This window comes from Electrophorus electricus, chromosome 14, assembly GCF_041902795.1.
Source record: "Electrophorus electricus isolate QZ-2024a chromosome 14, ASM4190279v1, whole genome shotgun sequence".
NCBI lineage: Eukaryota > Metazoa > Chordata > Actinopteri > Gymnotiformes > Gymnotidae > Electrophorus > Electrophorus electricus.
Window position 1 is genome coordinate 3,241,971 of NC_137510.1, and position 21,545 is coordinate 3,263,515.

A 21,545-nucleotide genomic window follows, 5' to 3' on the forward strand; every position below is an offset into this window, starting at 1 on the left:
GAGCTAATGCGTTTCGTGGTCCACTGTCCAATTTCACACATTTTATTTGTTATAAATTGTAGCATTTTATATAAAACCAGACAAAGTAATCTTAAATGAAGCCACTGTGAATGAGAAATTGTAAACCGCAAAAAAGTCACAGCAGACAAACCTCTTGACTCCAAATTAACCTGCATCACAAAGAGAAAAGAGAAGAGAGAGAGGTGTTCTGTTTTATGATCATAACCAGTGACTCCAAAAGACACATTGCTAAATGTAACCGTTAAAAACCTTCCCTGATCCCACCCTCAGTATGACATCACTTACAGCATTTCTACAGTTTAGGTTTGGGTTCAAGCTCAACAATAAGCTAGTATGCGTCCCTTTTCATAAGCAACAATGTTAACCAGTTCTTGGGTGAAAGGTTTCACTGCTGCCAGGGAAACAGAGGGATGTTTGGCGTCTGTCGACATGGGAACCACTGTAGAGGTGTGGCATTAGAGCAGAAGTTTTAAAAATACCAGCAAAAAATAATAATAATAAAAACAAAACAATAACTTAAATACAAGTGCTTAAGAACACAATTTAGTTTTTTGGAGCCCTTTCAATAAAATTACTCAGAGTCAGGAAATATTAGGATGCCCACCCCAACAAAGCCTAAAAATATAAACTCATCATCATCATCATCATCATCAAATAAGAACGGAGAGTAAGGGTCTCAGTAATACTAGCATCCACCCCCAGCACTTCAGTCGCAGGCCACAACTTCCCATCACACTTTGCTCTCAGAGCCCACCCCATGCCGATGCCTCCATGCAGTCCGTGGTGGGTTCTGTCTCTGCCTCCTGATGCTCTAGCCCTGCCTCTTCCTGCTCCTCCTCTCTTCTCCTCCTTTCTTCCTGCTCCGCCCTCTCCCGCCGCCTCCGTTCCGTCTCCCACTCCACGAAGGAGTCAAAGAGGCTGGGCCAAGCCTCGTCCTCGCTGTAGTTGCTCAGGTCCGGCCCAATGCTCTGCGTGAAGTTAAGGAACATGTTCCAGGTGTCGCGCGAAATGCCTCGCACGCCACATGGGTTCTCCGACAGAAAGTCCAGCCAGCGCTCAAGCACAGGGGGTGTGTCCAGCGTAAAGACCAGCCTCCAGAGGGCGATGGCAATGGCGCGCTGCAACGAGCGCTGGCCCTCGTCTGCGTCCAGGCCGAACTGGAAGGTGAAGCGGTACAGGTCCTTGAAGCTCTCCTCCCCTCGCGACTCCTCCATCAGCGCAGAGAAACGCAAACAGATCCCCCGCAGACTGTCTGCCTGGATTGCTTTACAGCCTTCCACAAACTCCTTCCTGCACACACACAGACAGAGAGAAGTGGTGAGAAGGGACAACATGCTACATTATCAAGCAACCCACTCAAATCTGCTGCTGCCATTGAGAGCAGCTCACCCAGAGAGAGAAAAGTGAGTGGTGTGTTGACCACTATAAAATTTTGCAAATAAATGGTAAGTAATAAATAATGTCATCACACGCACAAACACACTACATCTGCCACTACTCTCATATTCATTCACAACACAACTAATGTCAGCCCATGTGACAATATTATGCAAATCAAAGAGAAAAATGCATGTTATTTTTCCTATATGCAAATTTTTCAACATTTTAAAAAAGCGTTTAAAAACAAAAAACAAAACTAACCTCCGAAGAGGGTTAGGACAGACTGCAATAGAACATAACTGAGATCTGTAATATTTACACATGCACACAAGCAAAAAAGCTGAACGACACATCAACAGACAAGAACAAATCTAATTGGCCACAGGGCAGAAATGATGTCTGAATCATTAGTTACATTTCTGAGCAGGACCCAGGACCCATTAGCAATGGTTTGATTGCAGCAGGGGTTACCTCCTAAGACAGTGTGGTCGCATATTATTTCAACCACTCAGTCGTTTGAAGACTGGGATCAGGTAATTAAAAGGTGAAGCAAGGAGTGCTTTTGCTTGGTTAGAATGTTACAATGCAGTCACATTGACCCTGTGTAGAAAAGACTGGACACTGCTGGCATGCAGCTTTGGGATACTTATAATTTAGAAATCATCAGAATGCATTGTCACTAGTTTTTAAAATTGCTGGTGTGAAAACAGAGCAAAATGACAAAAGCACTTGAGCAATAATTGTATCACTTAAAAAAAAAAAAAAACCAAAAACAAAACCAACAACAACACTTCTTGTATGACTGTTCAACTTCTCCTTTATGTTTAATAGTTCCTGTCTGGTTACTGCACACAATAAGAAACCCTGTGCTTAATAATGGGCTACATCAACAAAATGTCACTGAATAATTACCTTCCCAAGTAACACTAAATGACAGCTGAAGGTCTGTTCAAATGTTCAGTTTGGCAAAGAAATATGGGACATATATAACTGCACAAATTAACTCAACTGACAGATGATGCTACATATGCTTGGTCAGCACTGTAAGATGAAACTTAAAACGATGTTGTGCAGTTTTAAAGGGGGTTGCCTCTGCAAGAAAGGGTGAGCCTACTCTGACTTTACTGAGAAAGGAGTCCAATTTCTAACCCCTTTATCCTTGTCCACCAACAACAAAGCTCTGTAGCGCTGTGCAGTGTACACACCAAGCCAGTCAGCTGGCTGGAAAAGGCTGAATCCTGATGACTGGTCAATCAGCTGGCTGGAAAAAGCTGAATCCCATACGATTAGCTGAAGTCAGGAAAATGATGACACTGATCGCCAGTCACGAGTCCAATAACAGTGTGTGTTCTGCTGCTTGGTTCCAACAATGATTACTGCTGTGTGTTGCTGGATACGATCTGATGCATAGTTCAGCTGAGTTGAATTGTGTGTTATGCTCCCTTTCATCACTTAGCCGTTCCTTTGGACTAATAACGAAAAGAAGCTTGATATAGCTTGGTGAAGGATGGCCGGTAATGGGTAACTATTACAACTGTTATGATTAGTATTACAAGTTCTAGGTTTGAAAAGTAACAGCTTGAGCTTTCTTTAATGTACAAGTCCATGCATGCATCCAGTTTGTGAAGTCTTGCAGCTGATTTTCACAGTGATGAGACATTTTAGCATAATACGTCAGGCATGACTCATTTTGTTACATTTACACTATTAAAAGGTAAATGTACAGCAAAGCAAGGCAAGTTTATTTATATAGCACCTTTCATACACAATGGCAATTCCAAGTGCTTCAGGTCATCTTATCAAACATGTCAACTTACTTGTTAGAGTGCTCATCATGCCCCACCTTTGGGAACCTGGGCCCTGCCTCACATGCCAACCCAGCTAAGGCCTGTCAAAACTGCCTGCTGGATTTCTTCCGTGCCCTACTCAAGGCCATTTTCACTGGGCTGCAGGAGAGAAGGAGCACCCTCTCCTCTAGATCCATATATGGCTCAAGTTGGGCCTTGCCACACTTCCCCCAACCACTTTAGCAGGTGGGACATGGAAGCATCTAACATTCCTGCAAATCTGCAGAAAGACGTCACTAATAAAACTCATTTATCTTCAGGTGTATTTCTCCTTTGTTTCAATAGCTGTACATACACAAACCACAGCTGGAGGTCTTCACCGTTCGTGTGAACGCTGACCAACCTGATGACTGACATGTCCGAGGCGTGTACTTTTCTTATTGCAATTACACTCAACAGCATGTTTTAAACAGCCTGTAGGTGCCCCAAGTCTACAGTCTCTCAACACAGGAGCAGTCGGTGTCGTTTTCCATCCTTTCTGTGATTAGCCTCTTTCAAACCAATAGTGACAGTGACGTGTAAAAAACAATAAAAAAAAATAAAATAATAATAATAATAATACTCCAGAAACACTGCTGTGCCTGACACGTCTCGTTCTCTTTCTTTCAGTGGCACAACCACGCCACTACCATGTCATCACTGGGAACAGTCTGCCTTCAGATTGTGTATGGAAACACATCTGCTACAACTGTGACTGATTTGTTAAGGAGTGCTCATTTGAATATAGGGTATTACTGTGATAATGAACAAAAGATTTGTGTGTGCCAGATGAGGGAACAGCCCTGCCACACACCACTCAACCACAGGGCACCTTTCAAGGAGGTTTTGTGCTTATTTTCCACTGTGTTATTAGAATAGCAAAAGTCTGTTTTCTACAATAATTAAATCATTTTTAAAAAGCCTGTTTTATTTGGTGCCTGCTCAGCCCCGCCTGCTACACACACACACACACACACACACACACACACACACACACACACACACACACACACACACACACACACACACACACACACACACACACACACACACACACACACACACACACACACACACACGTTTTCGTTCCTCACCGTGTAAACTTGCACATGGTGGCAGCCTGAAATTTCCACGCGAGCACCAAGACTTTGAACTCAGCCGGATCGACGTGCAGGTCGTTACAGAACTTCTCCATTCCCTCTTCCAAGATGGCATCTTCATGTTCATCCTTATAGAGCAAAAACATCTCCTCTATCCGAGCTATGGACAGCCCCTCCCCCTCGGGTTCAGGCTCCTCCCTCCGCACCTCCCCCAACAATACGGGAGCCACAGAGGTTTCCACGGTAACCTCCGGAGATTTGGTGCCGTTGACGTCGGCAGGGAACTTGGAATCCTCTTTGTGCCCACTTCCAGCCCCGCCCCCGCCGCCTCCTTTCTTCGCATGTGACTTCCCAGAATCCTTCTCACCGCTCTTGCTGCCTAAAGAGGATGTGGGGTTTTTACACTTAGTCACACACTGACCCATGCCCTTCTCTCTCTCTCTCGCTCTCGCTCTCCTCTTCAAGCCCAGTCGGCTCCTGCTACACACCGCTGCTCCTCCAGCCGCCCGAGTGCAGTCACCATGCCCTGGTGAATCAAAATCAGAGTCAGAATCACTGTCATTCACAAATAAATCAGAATGAGTCTGAATAAGAAGTCTGAATTACTGAGTCAGTTTCAGTCACCATCACCTGACAAATCAGAATGAAAGATTATAGTGCTCCTAAACATGTAAACAATGTGCCTGTATAATTTAGAATAAGAAAATAAGAGGCATCAACTGTGAACTAATGAATTCAAATCAAAAGGGAAAGAATTAGTCACTTAGATCAGTCACAATCCCCTAAAAAGAGCAGGGAGAGATGGAGAGTCACCTTAAGTGTAATTACATTCGAACATGTGCAATAAAATAGAAACACACCGTTGAGCCCTGGACATGACGTGGATTAAAAAGGCCTGCGTTTAAAAAACAAAACAAAACAAACAAATGGTTATATTTACTGGGTCATGTGAATGCAATGTGAATGTGAGTCATAAAATGCCTACAGAGCACCCATCTGGAACATGTGATTGTCAACTCCACCATAGAAATAGTTTAGCTTTCTGTGATATTAGGATCGCAAATATGGTGATAATGGTTAACAAATTATATACTGTGCCAACCTATGGCTCACCTCTCCCATAAATACTTTGCCTTGGCAGTGTTGTGCAAGAAAGGTCTCGTGCTATAAATACAATGCCTTTTGTCTAGATAGTCATCTCCAGATTATCATTAAGCTCTGTACACAATGATGTAACTTATTTCTCTTAGTCACAGGGTGGGATGAATGATTCTCCCACTGGTGACTGACTGAGGAATCAAAGCTTGCCCTGACAGGTGGTTAAATGTTTATTGTGCAAGAGTGGCACTCCCATCTGCCTGCTAGCACAACTTCCAATTCAGGGCTACTCTCAGCAACACATTACGCTGTACCCTGCTCAGACACAGCAGCTGACCTGCAAGCTCACACTCACAGTGAACATCTATCATTTGTGCTGAGCTCTGTCAATCCACACCTCTTAGCAGCTATGCAGCACAGAACAGCAAACGATCACTGGATTTGTCCAACTCTTTCAAGCTGTAGAGTAATCCTCTCCTTTATTTTACTAAATCTGGAACTCTACAAATAAGGTAAATAAATAAACCAAAGTTCTAACACTGCCAGTAAAAAGAGCAGCACTAGTAACCCAAAGTACCTTAGTTACAGCTGCCTTAAGAAAACACAAGAACACCACTACACTTCTAAAACAGAGCTTTTAAACATGGCTAACCTTTTCTTCTTCAAATATTTACTAAATAAACATTATTGAAATATATTATCCATTAACACAACCTCCTAACAACTGAAACAACTGAGGCATGGCATAACAAGCAGAACAGATTCCAGGCACTCGGTAGTTGTTGGCTCGTGTGTCGGACAGAAGTCCGGGTCTCAGTCATGGGCTCGTGTGTCGGACGGGAGTCCGGGTCTCAGTCGTGGGCTCGTGTGTCGGACGGGTGTCCAGGTCTCAGTCGTGCGTTCTGAAAACCATTTTTTCTACACGTTTTCAGTATTGCACAATTGAAATTTTCAGCCTCTGAGGCTTCTGATAAATAAACATATTTATGGCAACAAATGGATAAACATACTTCTAGTCTAGGCTACTGCAGAATTTATAAGAAACCAGGTTAAAAGTAATAATAGGTTATGACAAAACCTAATAACTATTTCTATTTCTACATAGAAACAGAAGAATAATGATTCTGCATCTATTGGTTTAATCCTGAATTCATTTGCAGTGCAGGTATATTATTCATTTATCCATGCCGTGTGCAAGCAGTGAAGGTGGATGGCACAGCCGAGCAAGCAGCCTGTCCTGTGACACACTGGGGAAGCCCTCTAGCAACTAGAGCGGCCCAAGGCACACCAGCGCCCACACCGACCAAATGTCTAGAACAAGAAGAATTCTACAACTAGAGAGGGATCCACTGTTGAGTACTCAATACGCTGTTAAAACAGCCTCAGAATGTGCACCTCATTATGGCAACTCCAATGTAAATGATGTGGACCATTCAGGAATGCTGCTGTCATTATGGAAACTGTAGCAGGGAGCACTCACCCAAGCTTCTGAGCAGCGGACTTTGGTGTCATCTGACAGAGCTCCATCTCCAGGACCTTAGCATCCGCTAGCCTAACAACAGGGGAAGGATAGAATAAAGTTAAACAACAGAAAGTGGAATTTTTCTCCCTCTTCCTCTCATGCGCGTGCGCGCGCGCGCACACACACACACACACACACACACACACACACACACACTCTCTCACACTTGGTTTGTGTGCTTTAGGAGATGATGAGCATATTGACTTATAATGAGTGCCGTGTACTGTTGAGACATCACGTAGAATGCCGCAGTGCCACCCACACAGTGCTATCCTCTCCCCAGAGACACACCGCTCACCTACACCACCCGCCGCAGGCAGGCTCCCTGGCGGTCAGGCACAAACAAACATGGCCCCTCTCGCCCGGAGATCCTGTCCATCACCAGGCAAAGTGGCGGTTCCCTCAACAGGCAGAGTAAATCACACAGCACTGGAGTCTACACAGAAGCATTTTCTACTTCACTAATGGAATGCTGCAATCACCTTTGCCTGCCATCAAAATAAATATTTGAAATGTATTTACTCACACATTTAAAAAAAAAAAACACCACCATATCCCATAAACTAATCTTGCCATTTCCAAATGTTTTAATAGAAACACTACAAAACAACAATTGGTGGTTTAAGGAATGGCGAACTGCAGTACTCTTACTCCATGGAGTCAACATGTTGGGGCAGGACACTGCACACACTTCCATAAAAGCAAAGAGCCCTGGGGTCTCTATTCAGGCCCACATAGAGCTCCTTGTTTCACGGGCTGCCAGGTTAACTAACCGTTCCCTGATCACTCTCATTAGGTTGCCACCGAGTCTTGGTGTCATTTTGGTATCATAACAATGCCCCACGTCGTCATGTCCTCGATATCCTCCTAGCGTTATGCAGATTACATCTGTGTTTACAGCATGGTAGCTAACGTTACTCGACAGACCTTTATGTTGAAGTAGATGGCTAGGTCGCAGAGTATGTGTGAATACCTGTCCTGGCTGGGGCAAAACAGGCTGAACCTTTCAAGATAGACAGCAGTTTAATTAATATCCTTCACTTTTTTTTATTACCAAATATATATATCTCTTTCATCTTGCAAGTCAAAAACCACCAAACTGGCTTTTCAGCTAGGCTAACTAGCAGGCTGTCCTGTTTGCATGTTAGCTAACTAGTGGTACTGTTATGCATCGACAAGAAAGTTAACAATTTGCTATTTTGAAAAAAGTCCTCTTTAGTAAGCATTTTAAAAGGAGAGCGTTATATCTAACATTTATATCTAACCTGTTTCAATCCTGTTTCCTTACCTAATGGGACAAGACAGCGATAGCTAACTGATAGCTAGTTAGTTTAGCCAACATGGAGCTAACGTTAGCCAGCTAGTTAACGTCCTAGTCTCAGCTAACGCTACCTCAGTCAGCTCCATAGCCAGCTAGTTAATAACGCACCTCATAGTTAATAACTCAACTTTAGACTGATATAACTGAGTTAATAGCTCCCCTTTAGACTGATATGAGTTAATAACTCACTTTTAGACTGATATAATTGAGTTAATAGCTCACCTTTAGACCGATATAAATGAGTTAATAGCCCACCTTTAGACCGACATGAGTTAATAACTTACTTTTAGACTGATATAACTGAGTTAATAGCTCACCTTTAGACCGATATAAATTAGTTAATAGCTCACCTTTAGACCGATATAAATGAGTTAATAACACCTTTAGACCGATATAAATGAGTTAATAGCTCACCTTAAGACTGATAGCTAGTTAATAAGCCACCTCTAGACTGACATAAATGAGTAAACAGCTCACCTTTAGTCTGATATTATGGAGAGTTTCATAGCGCATCACCTCTTCAGATCCCGACGCGTCGTCTTTAACGAAGCTCCTGGCTAAAATGCTAACCAACCACAAATCCCCTGTGTCACAAGAAGCAATCTGCCTTTGGAAAGTGCGACTACGTATGTAGCTGCTTACATCGACACGCTGAAGTTTCACTAAGATACATACCCAGATGAACAATGTTATCGCTTTTAGTAAATTAACAAATTCTTTGTGTTCCTCTTCTCCTGTTCTTAGTCAATGACTGAACATTATGGGAATTTTCCCTGCGTCACTTCCTGTCGCTGGAGGCTCGGCGACGCCAACGACCGAAACGGACCGGACTGGATCGAAGTTATGCAAAGTGTTATAACTAAACGTAAACGTAAATGTACTGTATCTACTTGATTTTCCTTTTTATGCATTTATTTCTTAAAGCGTTGTCCATCGTTTATTTTACTATAATGATTATTATTACTACTTTTTTTTGGGGGGGGGGGGGGAGAAGAGCAGCCGTATGTAGTGCGCATAATTTACGCGTTTTTGACAACTCTGAACAAAGTGCCCAAACAATTTAAACGTCATAATTTATGCGCCGCGGCGAGATTGAAGACATGTGCTGAGCATTGGCTGGCTGGCTGTGTAGTTAGATAAAAACGTTATCTAGCTAGCTAGCTGGTTTGTTTAGCGGGGAGATAATTATATTGTGGGTCTGTATTTGATGGTGTTAGGGCGATCTTGCTGGCAACAACGCTCGTCTTAATCCCAATAAGAGGTACGATAGTTTTGCTGTCTAGCTCACTCGCTAATCTGAACAGTGCTTAGATTTTCAAGAGCGAATCTCTGTTCTTTTTACAAACTTGGGTTTTCATTTTACAACACTAGACGTCAGTTCAATCCCGCGCCATCAACCATATGTCATATAGCTAGCTATTATTTTTGCATGATTATTTTTTATGTAGAATAATTACATGTGTAACGTGCATTGTCGCTAAGAATGACTTTTATTGTACCGAACCACTTCACGACTTCCTATTTTCATGCCATATCTTCATCCTCACATTCCTTTGTGTGGTGTGACCACGTGAATCTAACCAACTCCGACCTTTCCAAAAAATATGCCAGATGTCAAGCATCGTGCCAGTAGCAGAACCGCTACTTTAAACGCCTCTAGTGACGAGGTGCAGAGTCAGCCTTCAGCACGAAACCAACATGTGCAAATAGCGTAACGTCCGTGATGTCTACTTTCCATAGTGCGGTATGACGATGGCCGTCACGCGCACGGAGGTTTTGTCTTTGTACCGGCGCGTGCTCCGTGTCGTGCGCAGCTGGCAAGCTCAGTCTGCGCTGCCGCGAGACACCGAGACCGAGAGGAAGTATATAGTGCAGGAGGCGCACGCGCTGTTTAGGCAAAACCAGAAGGTACTGACCGTCACCGGTGTTTCGCTCTGAGCTCTGAGTTTCAACATTTCACCTCGATCCGTTTCTCTCTCACTGTCTGTCAGCTGACTGACCAAGCAACAATCAAAAAATGCATAGCTGAATGTGAAGCAAGAATAGAAATGGGTGAGTCCCGAAAGGATTCATTAATTCCACATGTGTAATAACATGAATTCAAGAGGGATTCCTCAAAACAGTATCCCTCACTAATCCAGATAACCCAAGACCAAAGTTGAGACTCCACTCCAGGAGTGCAGCGCTTCATTTTAGGATTATATAATTTGATTTAGCAAGGCATTGTGCAACTCCTCGCCCTTCTGGAATTTAAGTGTTGAGATTCTTGCTTCTATATTTTATATGACAGGAATGCATTACAGGAATCCATACCCAAGACCAGTAAGTTTGTCTAAAATGAAGTCTTCTGCTTGAAGGCAGTTAATGATATGTGAATCTCAGTTCTTCAGGGACTGAAAGAGTAATTTTCTCTCTCCCTCCCCAGGTGTATCTTCCTCCAATGGGTCTGGCCACTCAGAAGGGCAGGAAACTACGAGCCCAGCAGAGTCTGAGGAAGCAAGCCAAGCCTTTGTATTTACAGTCACATGAGGAGACATAACACACGCACACACCTGTCATTGTCCAACAGAAGAATGCACATTTAAAAAGTCCTAAATTATTAGGAATGTGAAATATTTAGAAATAAAACACTTTAAATCTCTTCATAATTAAACTTGCATCATAACGCTGGACAATGACCAGTGTTTTTGTTAATGGAATAAATCTGTATATATTCCCTTGAATGTAAATTTATTTATATACCCATGTAATAAACAGATAAATGATATATACTGCCCTGGATGTACAGTGTATTTATATTCCTAGTACGGTTTGGTGTAGAGTTACTCAAATTTGACAGTACTTTGGTTAATGGTTAAACCAAAGGGAGCTGACTAGTATTTAGCATTGTAGAAAACCTGTCTGTAATGACAACTTAAGCTGCAGTGTCTGAGTGCACAACACATGTTCAGTGAATCGGTTGTATTTTGAGGAGTGAAAATGAAAATGTGGAAGTGATGAAGGAACCGTGAGGTGGAGGCTACCCAGACTGAGGGGAAGTACACTGCTCAGAAGGCATTCACCCTGGATAGGCAAAACCTGCAGCTATGGGCCATCACTGATTATTGAACAGTAATGCAAATAGCCATGATGCAGTGTAGATGCATGTCCTGCAACCAGGCAGTACTAGTGCCACCTAGTGGATATGGCCCAATAAAGCGATGGAGGTTTCTCAACATCAGTGAGTCAGATAAGGCTGTGAGCTGCATTTTCTAATTAGATAGTGTAAGCAGCTTTCCCATTAATCAACCAGTTCAACGGAGGTTACAGAATCATACATCACATGGTCTCCAGCAGTGTGGCGCAGCTGGCAGCTGGACTGATCACGGATGCTGAGCCTGCGTTTCACACCAGTACATCGTGCACGCCGGCAGCTCCGTTCGGTTCAGTTCGTTTCTGTTTGCTTTGCTCTTTTTGCCAGAGGCATTATCATATGGCAGATTTACTGACGTCTAACTCTAGATCCCTACAGAGCGACAGGAAGGCGCAGTGGTAAGAAAAACCTAAACAATGGAAAGACGAGGGAGAGCAGGCAGACTTAGCGGGGACGGCATCCTCCACTGGGCAATAACACATTGGTGGAGTCTGATATGAAAATCAAAAAAATAAGATAGTGGTCAGTAATTCAAGCTTGACAAAGATATGGAAAACTACTAAATGTTGAACACATATATGTAACACAAGCAGTGGTGAAGAACTGCACTTTATACATGAATAATATATTGGTTCATCTTGGTAATAATTTTACAATCTTTAGTAATCAAAGACAGATTCTAATTCTGAAATTGATTACAAGCTCTGAACTTGTGTTCACAATTAGAGTAGATTCTCTGTAATTTAAAACAAGCTAAATTTATAGGCAAGTTTGTGATGCTCTTTGCAGCAAGAATGAGGCTCGATTATTACTATTTTTTGGTGTTGCTGTTGTTATTGTTGTCAGCTTTGTTTTTGTTGGTGTCGATGGTGCTGGTGGTTTTGCTTCTCATTAAATTGTCAGTGGTTACATTAAGTACATAATTTTTTTTTTTTTGTGAACTGATCATCCACAGCTACTGTAAACTGATTTAACATGTTTTTAAAACTGATTTAAAATGTTGAGTCTTTAAATTGTTGAGTCTTTAAATAAATGCATTACATTTTTAAGGGAATTTAATGTTACATTTAGAATGCAGTGCAAAAAAGGACTTTCTCAGTGTCTGTCTGTCAATTCTGCCATACCTGATAGATCATCTCAAACTCCTGATTGATCATCTCACACCCCTCTAGATCACCTCACGGCCATGCTCTATCTTGTCACACCCCTGTAGATCATCTCACACGCCTCTCAATCACCTCACGGCCATGCTCTATCTCACACCCCTGTAGATCAGTTCACGGCCATGCTCTATCTTTGCACGCCCCTGTAGTTTACCTCACATCCCTCTAGATCACCTCACAACCATGCTCTATCTTGTCACACCCCTGTAGATCATCTCACATGCCTCTCAATCACCTCATGGCCATGCTCTATCTTGTCACACCCCTGTAGATCATCTTACACGCCTCTCAATCACCTCAGGGCCATGCTCTATCTCACACCCCTGTAGTTTACCTCACATCCCTCTAGATCACCTCACAACCATGCTCTATCTCATAACCCTCTAGATCACCTCATGCCCCTGCTATATTACCTGCATAGGCTGTCTGGCATACCCCGCTATCAAACACCACTTCCAAACACCATTGCCACACCCTACTGCCAAATCCTACTGGCAAACACCACTGCCTTTCTAGCCAAAGAATACAGAAGCAACCACACAACAGACTGACCTTACTGAGTAAAGATCCTGGAAGTGGAAGTATTTCTCATCTTTGAATGCACTAGAGTTTCAATTCTACACACAACAGACAGTGAATTTCTTTGTAAGTCTTTTATTAGGATATGCAGTGCAGGGCAAATCTTACTTCTCCCTCCTGAAGTGGAGGACATCCTTTTCACAAGTTCTACGCAGTGCACAGCAAAAGTTATCTTAAAAAATAACATAAGCATGTGTAAAATATGGGTAATGCTGATTTACTGCCTTTCAGGTTTTATTTCATGGGCAGCCAGCTACGATGTTTAAAGAGTGTAAGGGCTGAAGTATATCAGAGCAGGCAAACTGAGGAAGGATGGTGATTCAGAGTGGAGGTCTCTATGCATGATCATGCATAAGGAATAGTTAGTCAGTCTGCACTTGACAAGCTGCTTAAACTGGGAAAGTGCAGAATACCCCAGATAGCATTATAGAATCAAACAATCTTTCAATAGCAGTCAGCTTCAGAGTTTGCTGTAGGAGACGATTACGCCGGGAGCTTAGGCCTGACATAGCAGATATCCAGATCTTCGTACTTACAGCAAAAATCTTTCATTGACATCCTGCAACAGAAACATAATGCTAAAAAGTTACCAGGGTAGTGTTTTTTTTTTTGTTTTTTTTTAATAAGTAATAATAAATGTTATTGTTTAAAATGGTAATTTTGAGTTAATACTTTATACCTACCAAAATTCTCCATCTTCTTTTTCTTGCAGACATATTTTACGATCCTCATCACACACTTTGTTCCACAGAGATGATCTGAAAATATTAAACAAATGTAGTCCTAGGTGAGATCTGATCATATTTGTAAATGCTAACAGGGCATGTTTTATAGTTGTACTCCTGTTTGTGATAGTCATATAAATGAGTGAGACTGTGTTGATATGATATATGTAGGAGGTATAAAAGCCTAGTGTGAACAGGGTGAGGTTTCCTGTCTGGAATATATAGAATAACCCTTGAGCTAAAGCACGAGTAAAATAATAATGCTTGAGTAGATTTTGCAAGAAAGTGATGTTTTGGACAATTATTTTAAAACACTGATGAAATAAAATAACAATAAATCAAATAAATACATCACAAACACTCTACGGTCAACAAACGAAGACCAGATAGGCTTCTAAATAAAACTGACTTCAAACATTACGAACAGATCTGGTTCCATTTTGCCATCAGCACTGAATTTGCACACAGTAGAAATTAATTTGAAGTCTATGGGATTGAGGTTTGCATTGGATTCTGATGCTAATGGTCACCTTCACAGTAATTTAGCGAACTCCTAGTGCATTACGATTCACCATGTCTGCTTAGATCAAAAGGTTCAGGCTTATTACTAGTACCAAGAATAAGAAAATCTAACAAAAGGGTTGGAGCCTTTTCCTATAAAGCTCCCACACTACGGAAAATGTGGAAGTGATGAAATAACCGTGGGCTGGAGGTTACATTTACACTTCCTGTAAATGTTCTAGACTCAGACACAGTCTCAATATTTAAGGCTAGTCTGAAAACCTATCTGTACAGTCAGGCATTTTTTAACTACTTCCCATCTTGGGTAAAGGTGTAGATCAGGGGGTCTGTGGCCATTGAGAGTTCTGGTAAACTGGGATGTTATGATGCTCTCACTTCACCTCTCTTTTGTCACTCAAGTTTGTTGACTGAGAGCGGTGGATTGCTGATGTTCCAGGGTGCCCTCATTCCTGTGGTTCCTTCTGGTTCTTTCCTTTTAGCTGTGCGGTCCTAGCTAGATCTGCCACAGTCCATGTTTGCCCATTATAGTTTCATAATTTACACACCCTCATACCTGGACACGCCTAATAATCTATTCTCTCTTTCTGCTGAGGTTCACCTCCCCCTGACGTCATGCTGTTACTGAGCCTCAACCCGTCTCAGCTGCTATGGCTACTCCCCTCCTGTGGTCCACCACAACTCCACCCCCACCAACTACTTATCCGTTGCCCCTGATGGATGTTCTCGTGTGGGATGGGTTTCGGACATGCGCACACCATCGGAACAAGACTAGGACCTCTAGAAAACCGGACTGGACATTAATTGCTTATTATTTCATTTTATTATTATTTATTTATCTTTCTCTTAAAATTGTTACTATTGTTCCACTGTCACCCAGAGGAGATTGGGCCCCCCTTGAGTCTTGGTTCCTCTCAAGGTTTCTTCCTCGTGCTCTAGGGACTTTTTCCTTGCCACTGTCGCCTTTGTCTTGCTCACTGGGGGCTTGGACTTGAACATTTGTAAAGCTGCTTTGTTTCAACATCTATATAAATACATTTGAATTGAATTGACCTTCAGTGAGTAAATACTAATGCCAACGGGCACCTTCAGTGAGTAAATACTAAAGCCAAAAGGTTCTGCCCAGGTGCCAACGTATGACAAGTTGGAAAAGAGAATGGGTTGCCTATTTACACTGACATTATCATCATTAGACTTTAGCCAGTGGTAAATCCAGAAAATCTGGCTTAATGATGGTCTGCTCATTTTCATAGATATATATATTTGATTTGCATTTGGAGGTTTGAAACAGCAGGCGTTCTCACTTATCACTCCAGTCTCCGTTCCACTCTCCGTCTCCCCACGGGTTAAAGACTCGCACCAGTTTCACTACCTTATGTGGCAACACCACCTATTGAATAAAAAAAAAAAAGTAGCCTTTTCACTGTCAGACTCACATGCACTGATACATATTTAAACACACTAATTAATATAGCAAATAAGAGGTAAACAAGAACAAGAAGTTATGCTAAGGAAGGTGCAGATGTTTGTGACTTGGGCCTGTTTGCAGAGCGAGACGAGGTGTGGCAGCAGCTCACCTTGGCGACACCTGTGACAGAGTAGGCGTGGCCTTCCACTATACCACAGGGTAACACTGTGTTGGCAGGGGTTGCCTGGAAACACATCAGAGTCACCAGATTGTGTGAAGCTGAGGGGCCATTTTCCTAAGTGCTGGCTGCCTACAATCTAAAATGGCTGGCAGCATAGGAACTACATTTCCCAAGTCCTTACACTGAACTTCCTGACTCACATTATCACAGTCCACAACTTAGAGACTCCAGTTCATACTTGCACTCTGTTCCATATCCTAACACACCTAAGCCCTTCTTTATTTCTTCCAGGGGTGTGTGGAGCTGGAACAGGATAAAAATAAACAGCGGACTGGAAGCCTGTGTCTTCCCATACACTGAACTGAGGAGGAACAGTGATATGCTGTCAGTTTTTAGATTATTATAACCGCTGGTGATTTGTGCCCTCTTGTGGTCTCGCCATTTCATGTGTGACTTAAATAAGTTAGCTATGATTCATGGATAAGGGCTCAGCGAGACTGGGTTTTCCATCTGGGTTTTGTAGAGTCAGACTTCTGAGAGCTGAGTATGAGCGTGTGCGCGCGCTTGGACATGTGCATGGGCGTGAGTATAGGTGTGTGTGAATTAGTGAGTCAGAGGGCAGGGTGTGGTGAATTCTTACCCCTTGAGGGGTTGAACAGCCCATGAGGGCATTGTTCTTTGCTGCCTGATCCATCTTGTCCCAGAGCTCTTCTGCAGCTTTGCACAGAATGAATGTTTTCTGCACTCCACCGGTGAAATCCCGCAGGGCATTATACACATACCCACCATTCATGGCTGCATAACAACCGCACACTCTGGGAAAAACAAAAACCAAAAACCAAAACACTAGTCGTACTACCGGATCTTTTATTGAGTAATGTGTGCACTGGGGTGGTGCATGAACCTACTTGGCATATGCCTTCTCCAGCAGGGCAGGCCAGAACTCATTGCGTGTTTTGCAATGCAGAAAGATGAGCTGCCCATCGATTGTTGGCAGTGTATCGTCTATCACAACATCAACCCAGTGGCCATTCCTCCAAAACTATAGGAACAAATCCTAGTGAACTAACAAAGTAATGAAAGTAAGAAATGAAAACAGAAGCCCAAACCCTTTTGGATTAATGGGCAAAGAGTGACAGAGCAGATTGAGCATAGAGCGGGTGAAATAAGTATTGAACATGTCACCAATTTTCTAAGTAAATATATTTCTAAAGGTGCTATTGACATGAAATTCTCATCAGATGTCGGTAACAACCCATCCAATCTACACATGCAAAGAAATCATAAATTACATTATGCATAATAATGAGAAATGACACAGAGAAAAGGTATTGAACACGCTTACTGAAATGTATTTAATACTTCGTACAAAATCCTTTGTTGGTGATGGCAGCTTCAAGACACCTCCTGTACAGAGAAACGAGTCGCGTGCATTGCTCAGGAGTGATTTTGGCCCGTTCTTCCACACAAACACTCTTCAAATCCTGAAGGCTCCATGGGCTCCTTCTATGAACTCTGAGCTTTAGTTCCTTCCATAGATGTTCAGTTGGGTTCAGGTCAGGTGATTGGCTGGGCCATTCTAGCAGCTTTATTTTCCTTCTATGATACCATTTGAGAGTTTCCTAGGCTGTGTGTTTGGTATCATTGTCTTGCTGAAATATCCACCCTCGTTTCATCATCATCCTGGTAGATGGAAGCAGATTTCTATCAAGAATGTCTTGGTACATTTGTCCATTCATCCTTCCTTCAATTATATGAAGCGTGCCAGTGCCGTATGCTGAAAAACAGACCCACACCATGATGTTCCCACCTCCAAACTTCACTGTTGGTATGGTGTTTTTGGGGCAATATACAGTGTCTTTTGACCTCCAAACATGGTGCGTATTATGGCATCCAAAGAGTTTTGGTCTCATCTGACCAGACTATATTCTCGCAGTATTTCACAGGCTTGTCTAAATATTGTTCAGCAAACTTTAAACGCTCTTCGACATGCTTTTTCTTCAGCAATGGAGTCTTGCATGGTGAGCGTGCATACAGGCCATGGAGGTTGAGTGCATTACTTATTGTTTTCTTTGAAACAATTGTACCTGCTGATTCCAGGTCTTTCTGTAGCTCTCCACAGGTGGTCCTTGGCTCTTGGACAACTCTTCTGATGATTCTTTTCCCTCCTCTGTATGAAATCTTGCGGGGAGCACCTGGTCATGGCTGGTTTATGGTGAAATTATGTTCTTTCCACTTCCGGATTATGGCCCCAACAGTGCTCACTGAAACCTTCAGTAGTTTAGAGATTCTTCTGTAACCAATGCCATCAGTATGTTTTGCAACAATAATGTTTCAAAGGTGTTGAGAGAGCTCATTGGTTTTACCCATCATGAGATGTTTCTTGTGTGGCACCTTGGTAATGAGACACCTTTTTATAGGCCATCAGTTGAACCAGCTGATATTAATTTGCACTAAGTGGCAGGATTGCTTTCTAATGACTGATGGATTTCAGCTGATGTCATGACTTTCCATGGCTTTTTGCACCTCTCCTTCTTCATGTGTGCAATACTTTTCCCCTGTGTCATTTCTCATTATTACAAATAACTTAATTTATGGACACTTATGGTTTGATTTCTTTGCATGTGTGGATTGGATGGGTTGTTATTGACATCTGGTGAGAATTTCATGTCAATAGCACATTTAGAAATATATTTACTTAGAAAATTAGTGACGTGTTCAATACTTATTTCATCCGTTGTATATAAAAGTATATTTTGTATTATAAAGTATTATATTGCATTTATGTTTTAAAGAATATTACAGATTGCTGCACTTGCCCTGAAGTGAAATATTCCTGCATAGTCTTTTTCGAATGACTGATCTTGAGGCACAACCTCATCCATGATGTCTTTCCGAAACGTAATTGCCGCTATTGCAGCCAGAAACCAGCAGTTTCCTAGGAAACAAAAGAGTAATCTCTGACATGCTGCAGTGAACATTTGCCAAAGCTGAACATAATAGAATGATCTTGTTTCAAAAGGAAATGGCTGGGAAAAATAACATGTAATTGTTAAGTGTGTGTTGATCTTTTTGGGTTTACTGCTATAAACTGAAGAAAACCATCCATGATACCCAGTCAAAGAAATATCTCAGAGTTACCTAGTTCTCCTTGGCTGAAGTCAAACCTGGACTTGCCATCTACAATTAGACACGGATCTTCCACCAGTTCCTGAGAAGAGCAGATCATCAAACTGGTTCTACAAGTATAACATCAGACATGAAGCTTCCTCTGTGAAACAGTAACACTTTTTTTTTTTTTTTTTACGCAGCATTCCATCATTGAGCTTGAGTTACCATGTAAGGAATTGATAAAATGGCAAAGGTTTGAATCTGCTTGGAGTCTGATTATAGTGTTTCACGTGGTGTGAAATAAAGGCATGTTTGAAGATATAATTGAGCAAGAAAAAGCTTCTTTCATCTCATCTGCCAGCACTACTCCAAATGAAGCCCTGGGTCTATGGTGGCAGGTGGATTTCAGCAATAGTTTTAATTTTCTCCTTACAATGGAACTTGAATATGAATCATCCATCCAGCCATCTCATATCCATAAGGATACTCATAACACACTTATGGTGCACCTCAGTAGACTCTTATGGACACTTGGAGGACAGGAAAAATATATAGCACAACGTAATAAATGAAACTGTTTATTAGTGTATTCGGGAAGTACAGATTAGCTAAATGCTAACTTACTGATGGCCTCATCCAGACCACTTTAGCCATTTCAGCACGGGACAGCAGGCCTGCGCCAATGGAGCGCTTGCTTGGAGGGAATTTCTCATCAGTGTATATCTCTTTTTTCCTGCTGTATTCCTGCTGCAGCTGCTGGAAGTCCTGCCCCAGGAACATCATGGGATTGGCAGGAGAGCCCCCCACATCTGTTTTACGTCGCTTGGTCCTGGCACGTGGCATTTCTCTAAGAACAGTCCGGGAAGCACACAGGGCTACACTCAAAGAAACAGGGCTACACGCATTAAACACAGGACCACACTCAGAGAAACCCAGGGCCAAACTCAGAGAAACAGGGCCACACTCAGAGAAACACAGTGCCACAGAGAAATAATATATTTGTGTCACGGTTAGTCCCTCCCATCTTCCGTGTTCCGTGTTTTCCCTGTTTTGTGTATTTTAACTAAAATATGCCGTAGTTTCGTTTTCTCCGCCCCTCGTTTGATCGCTCACGTCTGTCCCTCGTTTCTACCTTGTTAAGTTCATGTATTGAAACCCTGTTGTGGGCCCTGTGTCTTTGTTTACTTCATTGAGTTTGATTGGTGTGTACTCCGTGTATTCTAGCCTTCGTGGTTCTTAGCCCCGGGTTTTCCTCGCGTCTTTTCTTATAGCCCTGTTTGCCTTTGTGTGTTTTTGTTTTGTCATGTATTCTCGTAATCTCCGTGTTGGCTCTATCACCCTGGACTACGACCACGACTATGACTTTGGACTTTCCCTTAATAAATTTCGCTCTTCTCCGCACTTGTGTCTGGCTCACCGTTACAATTTAATCTTTTACGTTTTGAGGTCCTTGCTGGCATTTATGTATATGAATGCCTTTTTGTCTGTTGTGCTCAGAAACACTACTGGATGATTTTTTAAAAATCTACTGTTAAAACATGTTTAGCTTTTTTGTGCAAAACGCATGTAGGTGGTGTGCTTTAGCCTGAGGGTCAGACCAAGGCGATCTTTCTTATATGGGCATGTTTATCCACTACTGACAAAAGTACAAATGGAAACTTATTTGCACCCTAAAAACAAACTACACATCAATTTTACAGGCAGCTAATTTACATAAATTTGTAAATATATGTATATATAAAAATTGCAGAGTATTACACAATATTTCCAAAGAGACAGGATGTTTCAGACATAGGTCCTTCATCTGCTGTGTGCGCAAAGTGCTTTTTATTTCTACCTCTACATCTTAACTATAGTACACTGAAGTTACGCCCTGGAATCTCATATATATATATATATATATATATATATATATATATATATATATATATATATATATATATATATATATATATATAAAAACTTCTCTTTGGCTGAGTATTGAAATTCTCCAACCTGTGTATGAAACTGTGTAGTCCAAAAGTCCTTATCTTTTGTGATTCCAGCTCTCTTGGAGAGGCAGCACAGAGTTAAAATGTCTCCAGGTGACTACATGCCTCCCAGGCGATATCACACAATTTATAATGTGTAATTACACGCATAATTATCCTTAAGCTACTATTGGCCACAGTGCTGGGACCGGAGATGTTTGGTAGTAGTTCAGTATAAGCAGACAGCACGTGGTCCCCAGAAAGCAGATGGGCCTGACGTTGTTCACTAAGAGGAGGGCTTCGTTAAAATACTGTTTACTGGAATTCAGAGTTTCTGCTGAATGTTTTCAAATCTGTTATCACGTTGAAACCAAACTGCCCATAACATTCATGGTGGTTAAGGATAAGGAAATTACCCTGCAGCTGCTCACACCTAAACCCACACCTGCTGTACTACCCCTGCTGGATAAGAGACTATTATACTACCC

General features: G+C 42.1%; 3 protein-coding genes across 11 annotated transcripts; 1 reads left to right on the forward strand and 2 right to left on the reverse strand.

Moving 5' to 3' along the window:
* Positions 1-11: 11 nt before the first annotated feature.
* On the reverse strand, positions 12-9,049 carry dcun1d3 (defective in cullin neddylation 1 domain containing 3). Of its 6 annotated transcripts, none has more exons than XM_081695636.1 (6): positions 8,944-9,048; positions 8,746-8,833; positions 7,246-7,383; positions 6,906-6,977; positions 4,322-4,853; positions 12-1,311 (listed from the first exon to the last, which is right to left on the reverse strand). In XM_081695636.1, exons 5-6 carry the CDS (start codon positions 4,750-4,752, stop codon positions 765-767), a joined length of 978 nt encoding a protein of 325 aa, XP_081551762.1. In that variant the 5' UTR covers positions 4,753-4,853; positions 6,906-6,977; positions 7,246-7,383; positions 8,746-8,833; positions 8,944-9,048; the 3' UTR covers positions 12-764. The 6 variants fall into 6 exon arrangements, with proteins under 6 accessions (XP_081551762.1, XP_081551761.1, XP_081551760.1 ...); XM_081695635.1 differs by having other exon boundaries at positions 7,246-7,435; XM_081695634.1 differs by lacking the exon at positions 7,246-7,383 and adding an exon at positions 5,188-5,222 and having other exon boundaries at positions 8,746-9,049.
* A 273-nt stretch (positions 9,050-9,322) lies between these two features.
* On the forward strand, positions 9,323-11,035 carry lyrm1 (LYR motif containing 1). The gene is made up of 5 exons (XM_027003095.3): positions 9,323-9,529; positions 10,009-10,176; positions 10,260-10,320; positions 10,559-10,590; positions 10,694-11,035. Exons 2-5 carry the CDS (start codon positions 10,015-10,017, stop codon positions 10,805-10,807), a joined length of 369 nt encoding a protein of 122 aa, XP_026858896.2. The 5' UTR covers positions 9,323-9,529; positions 10,009-10,014; the 3' UTR covers positions 10,808-11,035.
* Positions 11,036-13,202: 2,167 nt separating this feature from the next.
* On the reverse strand, positions 13,203-21,318 carry LOC113573007 (calpain-9-like). 4 transcript variants are annotated; one of them, XM_027003011.3, is made up of 10 exons: positions 21,083-21,310; positions 19,712-19,934; positions 19,118-19,187; positions 18,796-18,914; positions 16,885-17,018; positions 16,617-16,791; positions 15,965-16,039; positions 15,692-15,777; positions 13,827-13,901; positions 13,203-13,702 (listed from the first exon to the last, which is right to left on the reverse strand). In XM_027003011.3, exons 2-10 carry the CDS (start codon positions 19,928-19,930, stop codon positions 13,627-13,629), a joined length of 1,029 nt encoding a protein of 342 aa, XP_026858812.2. In that variant the 5' UTR covers positions 19,931-19,934; positions 21,083-21,310; the 3' UTR covers positions 13,203-13,626. The 4 variants fall into 4 exon arrangements, with proteins under 4 accessions (XP_026858812.2, XP_081551758.1, XP_026858814.2 ...); XM_081695632.1 differs by lacking the exon at positions 15,965-16,039 and having other exon boundaries at positions 21,083-21,318; XM_027003013.3 differs by lacking the exon at positions 21,083-21,310 and having other exon boundaries at positions 19,712-20,944.
* Between the last annotated feature and the right edge of the window lie 227 nt (positions 21,319-21,545).